This window comes from Spinacia oleracea, chromosome 4, assembly GCF_020520425.1.
Source record: "Spinacia oleracea cultivar Varoflay chromosome 4, BTI_SOV_V1, whole genome shotgun sequence".
Taxonomy (NCBI): Eukaryota; Viridiplantae; Streptophyta; class Magnoliopsida; order Caryophyllales; family Amaranthaceae; genus Spinacia; species Spinacia oleracea.
Window position 1 is genome coordinate 30,426,632 of NC_079490.1, and position 8,051 is coordinate 30,434,682.

The 8,051-nt window shown below is 30.7% G+C and overlaps 1 protein-coding gene across 1 annotated transcript; it reads left to right on the plus strand.

The window, feature by feature from the left end:
- Positions 1–468: 468 nt before the first annotated feature.
- On the plus strand, positions 469–5,446 carry LOC110805355 (protein FAR1-RELATED SEQUENCE 5-like). Its single transcript, XM_022010942.2, has 6 exons — positions 469–1,048; positions 2,069–2,498; positions 2,961–3,531; positions 4,062–4,345; positions 4,664–5,058; positions 5,442–5,446. The coding sequence occupies exons 1-6, from the start codon at positions 469–471 to the stop codon at positions 5,444–5,446; spliced, it is 2,265 nt and encodes a 754-aa protein (XP_021866634.2).
- The last annotated feature ends 2,605 nt before the right edge of the window (positions 5,447–8,051 follow it).

Here is an 8,051-nt window from a genome sequence, read left to right on the forward strand (position 1 = left end):
TGGATTTGAAAGAAAAACACAAGGATTACTGATTTATATTTCTACAAATTGCAGAAACTCTCCAACGATCATAGAGGTCTTGAGCGTGGATGGATTTCGTGGCCAAAGGATCGAGTACTCAAAATCTGACCCATCAATATTGATTCACTATCAGGAAGAATGGAAGATATGCCGCCGTCCCTGATAAAACTTTATGGGTTTTGTTTGCTTTTAGGTTAAACAGCGCGTTTTCTGTCAGCCGGCCTGACGGCCACTCGTCTGTCAGTCCGCTGACTCCCCCACGCGCGCGTGGGCTTCACGCGCTACATAAAAGCGATTTTTCATATTTTTTTTTCTCTCTCCTTCCTCCTTCCTCCTTCCTCCTTCCTTCTTCGACAACAACGAATTCCTTCTCAAACCCTAATCTAATTTCGCGAAATTCTTCAGCTTGCTCCGCCGCAATCGCCGGCAACAACTTTCAGATCCGACATGGCCGACGGCGGCTATGAGCAATTTCAACCACCAATACCGATATTTCCGCCACAATCGCCGCCGACAACTTTCAGATCAGACATGGCCGACGGCTTTCAACCACCACCACCAATATTTCCGCCACAATTTCAACAACCAACACAGATATTTCCGCCACAATTTCAACCACCGATTTTTCAACCTCGCCACCTTCAACATTCTCCTCGATTTCTACCACCACTGAATTTTCAACCTCGCCACCTTCAACATCCTCGTTTTCTACCACCACCGATTTTTCAACCTCGCGACCGTCATCCTCCTCCTCGATTTCAACCTCCTGCGCGATTTGATAACCATAATCAAAGCGACCTTCATCATCCTCCTCGATTTCAACCTCCTGCCCGATTTGATAACCCTAATCAAAGCGACCTTCATCCTCCTCCTCGATTTCAACCTCCTGCGCGATTTGATAACCCTAATCAAAGGGCTTTTACAACAATGCAGCAAGTAACTACTGAAACAAGTCCTGGAACAAAGGAAAATACATCTGAAACAAGTTCTGCAACAACAGGAGAAACAACCTCAGCTTATTTTTCAGGTTTTAAAATTAATTTAATGAATATAGTTAACTAATTGATTACTTGTCGTAACTAATTGGATTGTGCATTAACTAATTGGTTAAAAACTAAACAAATTGGTTTAAAATAAAGTAATGAATGTCAAAGTATAACTAATTGCTTTGAAAGAATCACTAACTGGTAAAAATAGTTAACTAATTGGATAATAAGCTAAATAATTTATCAGGGAACTTTTAATTTAAATAAATCACTAATTTATTTAAAAACTTAACTAATTAATATCAATACTAAACTAATTTTTTTTAATGCTACTTTTCAAATTTCATTTTTCACTAAGTTAACCTTTACCATCAATTAGTTAACCTTTTCCACCAATTAGTTAACTTTTTGAAGCAATTAGTTAACTATTTTCATTAATAAGTTTTCGTCACTAATTCATTGTCTAATACCTCACTAATTGGTTTATATACTCGACAAATTAGATTGGTATTTCTAATTGTTGTAAAAGTGTATAACCTAATAGCACAAATAAATTGGTTAACTTTTTGCATCAATTAGTTAACCTTTACCTTCAATTAGTTAACTTTTATCATCAATTAGTTAACTTTTATCATCAATTAGTTAACTTTTTTCATCAAGTAGTTAACTTGTACCATCAATTAGTTAACTTGTTCCCTCAATTAGTTAACTAATTGATTTCATTTTCAAAAGTTAAGTTACTGTAATTATTGTTGATGTCACAATATGCAGGATGACTATGTTTAACTAATATTGTTAACCTAAAAGTAGTTAACTTTTTGCATCAATTAGTTAACCTTACCATCCATTAGTTAACCTTTACCATTTTGGTAAATTAGTGAAAAAATTCTTAACTAATTGGTTCCACTACGTACCTAAATAGAAGATTTATTTAACTAATTGATTGTAGAACAAAAAAAAAATTAATCAAAAAACATTGTAGTTCAATTGGTTAACTAATTTCCTCAATTTTGTAACTAATTAGTTTCTTTTGTTAACTATTACTTTTGTTCATTTTACAGGTTCAAAAGTTATTTGGAACAATTTAACAGAGGATGATATTAGAGGACCTTTGACTGGATATACTGACACAGTAGATGAACTACATGAACTTTATGACAAACATTCAATACTTCTTGGATTTTCAATAAGAAAAAATACATTAAGGAGAGATCAAAAAACGGGAGAGATAAAGGAAAGATACTTTTGTTGTTCAAAGGAAGGAAAGAGAAAGGAAAACACAAAGAACACAAAGAAAGAAGAAGCAACTGTATCAAGTGAGAGCAAACAGAAAGGGCAGTCAAAGAACCCAAGGCAGCAAAACCTTACTAGAACAGGGTGCAATGCATCTATACGATTGAAGTTACAAAAGGATGGAAAGTTTATAGTCTTTCATCATGTTATAGAACACAATCATGACTTAACAAGAGAGTCACTGCAAAACTTTGAAAGGTACAAAACAAAATACAAGTAATTAGTTAACCATTCAATATATTTAGTTAGGCTTTGACATTAATTACTTAAGCGTTTAAATAATTTTGTTTTAATAATAAACTAGAAAACAGTTACTTACCTTTTTCCATCAATTACTTAACTTTTTTCATAAATTAGTTAACCTTTTCCATGCATTAGTTAACCTTTTCCATGCATTAGTTAACTTTTTAAAATATTTAGTTAACGTTTTGCATCAATTAGTTTACTTTTTGCCTCAATTACTTACTTTCTAAAACCATTAATTTACTTTTTCATCAATTAGTTAACTTTTTCAATCAATTAATTACGTTTTTGCATGAATTAGGTAAATTTTGTTTTAATAATATATTAGTTACTTACCTTTTACAACAAATAGTTAACTTTTTGCATATATTAGTTAACTTTTTACAACAATTAGTTAACTTTTTGCATCATTTCCAGATCACAAAGAAAAATTGATGAAGAAAAGGGAAAAGTAATTGAAGTACTCACACTATCAGGAATAACACCAGCAGATTCCTATAGATATATGTGTAATGAAGCTGGCGACGCAAGGGTGGTTGGACACACATTAGTTGACCACATGAATTTCACAAGTAGATTGAAAATGAAAAGACTAGAAGGAAAAGATACACAAGCAGTTGTGAACATGTTAATTAAGAGAGGAGAAGAAGATCCAACATTTTATTTTCGAGTAAAGGTGAACAAGGCAAACCAAGTAATAAGCATGTTTTGGAGGGATGGAATGATGCAAGAAGATTATGACGTATATGGTGATGTCTGTGTCTTTGACACAAATTTCAGAACAAACAAATACAATTTAGTTTGTGCGCCATTTGTAGGTGTCAACAACCATTGGAGTAATGTGATGTTTGGTTGTGCTTTTATTGCTGATGAGAATACACACACTTTTGTGTGGCTATTGGAAACATTTCTGGAGTCTATGGGAGGAAAAGCACCTATAACTATCTTTACAGATCAAGATCAAGTAATGGCAAATGCTATTGAACAAGTAAGAGTGTATTAACTATTTGGGTTTTATAGTTAACTAATTGCTAAAAATTGTTAACTATTTGCTACTGGTCTTTAACTAATCAGTTGAAAAGTTTAACTAAATTGATAACCATTCATCAGTTGGTTTTTCCATCAATTACTTAACTTTTTCCATAAATTAGTTATCCTTTTACATACATTAGTTAACTTTTTAAAACAATTAGTTAACTTTTTGCATCAATTAGTGTACTTTTTGCCTCAATTACTTACTTTCTAAAACAATTAGTTAACTTTTTGAATCAATTAGTTAACTTTTGCAATGAATTAGATAAGTTTTTGCATGGATTAGTTAACTTTTGTTTTAATAATATATTAGTTACTTACCTTTTTACAACAATTAGTTAACTTTTGCATGAATTAGTTAACTTTTTACAACAATTAGTTAACTTTTTGCATCATTTTCAAATCACCTAACTAATATAGAATTCTGTTCTGACTTAACTAAATAGTTTAAATTCTTAACTAATACATTCATCAAAAAAATTGCAGGTGTTTCCTAATACCAGACATAGATTATGCTTATGGCACTTACAAAAGAATGATGTGTCAAGATTCGGAGACTTAAAAGCTGACAATACCTTCAAAGACACATTCAAGAAGTGCTTATATCGTTGTTACAATGAAGAAGAATTTGAAACCACTTGGTTTGACATGATTACTAAGTATAACCTTCAAAATCATGATTGGTTTACAAATCTCTATACAATAAAAGAAAAATGGTGTACGGCTTTGAACAAAGATTTTTTCTCAGCTGGAATATTGTCTTCACAAAGGTAAATGCTTAAATAAAAGAAGTCCACTAATTTTTTTTAATGCTAAACTAATTACTCAGAATACTTCACTAATTGCTATGAATACTTCACTAATTGCTTTGAATACTTCACAGAATGTTTAATTAATTGTTTCATCTACTTAACTAATTCCTTTGCCTGCTTAACTAATTAATCAGAAAGATTAACTAATTAAACAAAATGTTTAACTAATTGTTTCACCTTCTTAACTAGTTCATTTGTTTGCTTAACTAATTCCTCTACCTGCTTAACTAATTGAATAGAATGTTTAACTAATTGAATAATAATCTTGTTACACAGGAGTGAGAGCACTAACAATGCAATTGGATTTAAAGGGAACAAATCAACTTCACTAACAGAATTCTTTCACATTTTTGGAGCAACAGTGGATCGTTGGAGATATCAAGAAGATCAAAATGAATATGATTGTGGAAATGCTTTGCCTAAATCTGATTTTCCAATGGTCGGAATGATAAAACATGCGGCAAATGTTTACACACTTACATTGTTTAGAGATTTTGAAAAAGAATTCAAGTATGCAATGGGTTGCATCTCAAATGTCAACTACATCAAAGGAAATTTATTTCGTTACAAAGTGCAACATGAATCTTGGCCAGAACATACTGCCCATTATGTAGCATTTGATCCAACAACAAATTCCATTAAATGCACTTGTAGGAACTTCGAAGAATCAGGTTACTTAATGCTCTTAACTAATTGCATTTTTACATACACTATTTGGTATAAAAACTTAACTAATTGCTTCTAAAATGTAACTAATTGAATTGAGATTTTACATGAACAGATAATATGTTTCACATGTTCAATTAATAAAAGTGTATAACCTAATAGCACAAATAAATTGGTTAACTTTTTTAATCAATTAGTTAACTTTTTCCATCAATTAGTTACCTTTTTATAAAAATTAGTTAACTTGTTCCCTCAATTAGTTAACTTTTTCATCAATTAGTTAACTTGTACCATCAATTAGCTATCCTGTTCCCTCAATTAGTTAACTAATTGATTTCATTTTCAAAAGTTAAGTTACTGTAATTATTGTTGATGTCACAATATGCAGGATGACTATGTTTAACTAATATAGTTAACCTAAAATTAGTTAACTTTCTGCATCAATTAGTTAACCTTACCATCCATTAGTTAACCTTTACCATCGATTAGTTAACCTTTTCCACCAATTAGTTAACTTTTTGCAGCAATTAGTTAACTATTTTCATTAATAAGTTCGTCACTAATTCATTGTCTAATACCTCACTAATTGGTTTATATACTCCACAAATTAGATTGGTATTTCTAATTGGTTAACTTTTGAATCAATTAGTTAACTTTTTCCATCAATTAGTTACCTTTTTATAAAAATTAGTTAACTTGTTCCCTCAATTAGTTAACTAATTGATTTCATATCACAATTATTGTTGATGTCACAATATGCAGGATGACTATGTTTAACTAATATTGTTAACCTAAAAGTAGTTAAATTTTTGCATCAATTAGTTAACCTTTACAATCTATTAGTTAACCTTTTCCATCAATTAGTTAACTTTTTGCAGCAATTAGTTAACTAATTGAATTTGATATTTCACTAATTGAATTTAATGCTTAACTAATATATTGAATTAGCTTGACTGACTTATGAAATATACCAAGTAAATAATTCAAAATAAGCTCCTACTAAATATATATATACTTCAACACAAAAGAGCTACTTGCCCAAAATATTCAAAGATTAAATTTCTGTTTTAAATGACCTATTGCTCAAAATATATCAACCAAACAGAGCAGTTAATAAAAATATTCACATATTAAATTGTTTACTAAATAACAACTAAAAACAACCTGATAGATAAGTTTAATGATTAACTGGAAGGTGGCTTATGATGAACAACTTTTGGTCTCTTTTGTTTCGGTCCAAGAGTAGCTTGTTTTGATCCATATCAGAGAATGACACTGCTTCTACTGTTGGCACTGCTTCAGCTGCTGCCACTGGTTCCTTGTTCTTGGAAATTCGCCTTGATGACTTGTATGTTCTCAAAGGAGCATTGTCATTTTCTTCTAACTTCTCCTGGGCTGCTGCTTTCCTTTTTGCAATTGTTTCTAACCTTTTCCTTGTAGCTTCAGCCTTTTTAAAATCAGCCTGCTGTTTCAACTTAACAGCCTCTTCTTCTTCTAGCTTCTTCTTTGCTTCTGCTTCTTTTCTCTGTCTTTCTTCTTCTTCTTTCTTTTTCTTTCGGCGATCACGAACAGCATGGCAAATACCAACTTTAATCATGTTGAATGATTCCATTTCCTCCAGCACATTAGCCCGAATTTCATTCATATCAGAAAGGACTAAGGTTGAACAAATCTTAGCCCGTAACATTGTCCTTGTACCGCGCTGAAATAAAAACATAAAAATATAGGATAATGTATGTGTACTAAATAATGTTTGTATGAAACAAAAAATAGGTTTACTAATAGATTAAAAAAGTTAACTAGTTGCTGTAAAAAGTTCACTAATAGATTTAAAAGTTAACTAATTGCTATAAAAAGTTAACTAATTGCTGTAAAAAGTTAACTAATTGCTGTAAAAAGTTAACTAATTGCTGTAAAAAATTATCTAATTGCAATAAAAAGTTACCTAAATGAAATTGGTTAACTACTCGATGGAAAAAGTTGTTAAAAAAGTTAACTAATTACTGTAAAACGATAACTAATTGATGAAAAAAGATAACTAATTGATGGGACAAGTTAACTAATAGATGGAAAAAGTTAACTAATTATTGTAAAAAGCTTAATGGATGCAAAAGGTAAACTAATTAATGTAAAAAGTTAACTAACTGAAAAAGGTTAACTAATTGAAGAAATAAGTTAACTAATTGAAGAAAAAAGTTACCTAATTCATGAAATAATTAATTTGAAACTATTGAAACTAGAAAAGATAAACTAATTGCTTGAAAATCTTAACTAAAGTACACTTACATAGGAAAGATCCAAGGGAATATTTTTGCCATTAAAGTACTGCATTGCTGTCATCAAAAAAATTCCGCAATATACATGATCAGGGTTATCTGATCTCCCAGGAAAGTCCAGAATTGACATTTCAAAATTTAAGCAATCAGCAGCAGCCGCATGGCCAATCTCTAGCAGAAACTGTGCGAATCCTTCAATAAGCAATGACACCATTGCCGTATAATCATCCTTAATCTTGTCACACCAAATTATGTTGTCAACATAGACAATACTTTGCTGATTTATGTTGACAATCAACAGAGAGAGGTGTTCTTTGTAATGAATGGGAAAGAAAAACTGCAAATGAATCAAGGAAAAAAAGTAAGAAAAAGGAAACTAAAATATATTAAAACTTAACTATTTAATATCACAAATTAACTATTACATATAAAGATATAACTACTAAAATAAAAACTTACCATGCCCACATTTTCAGATCGAATCTGTGGTAATTGATTTGCACCCAATATTTCCAACTATTGATAAGTTCTTCAATAATTCGATTTAGAGCTTCAGCTGACTTCGTCTTAAGAACACCTTCAAGCTTCCTCTGGCATAAGCAAAAAACCAAATTTAATTAGAAAACAGTATAAACAAATTAACTGAACTGAATACAAAACTAGGTACTTTAATAGTGTAACTAATTGATGGAAAAGGATAACTAATTCATAGAAAAAGTTAA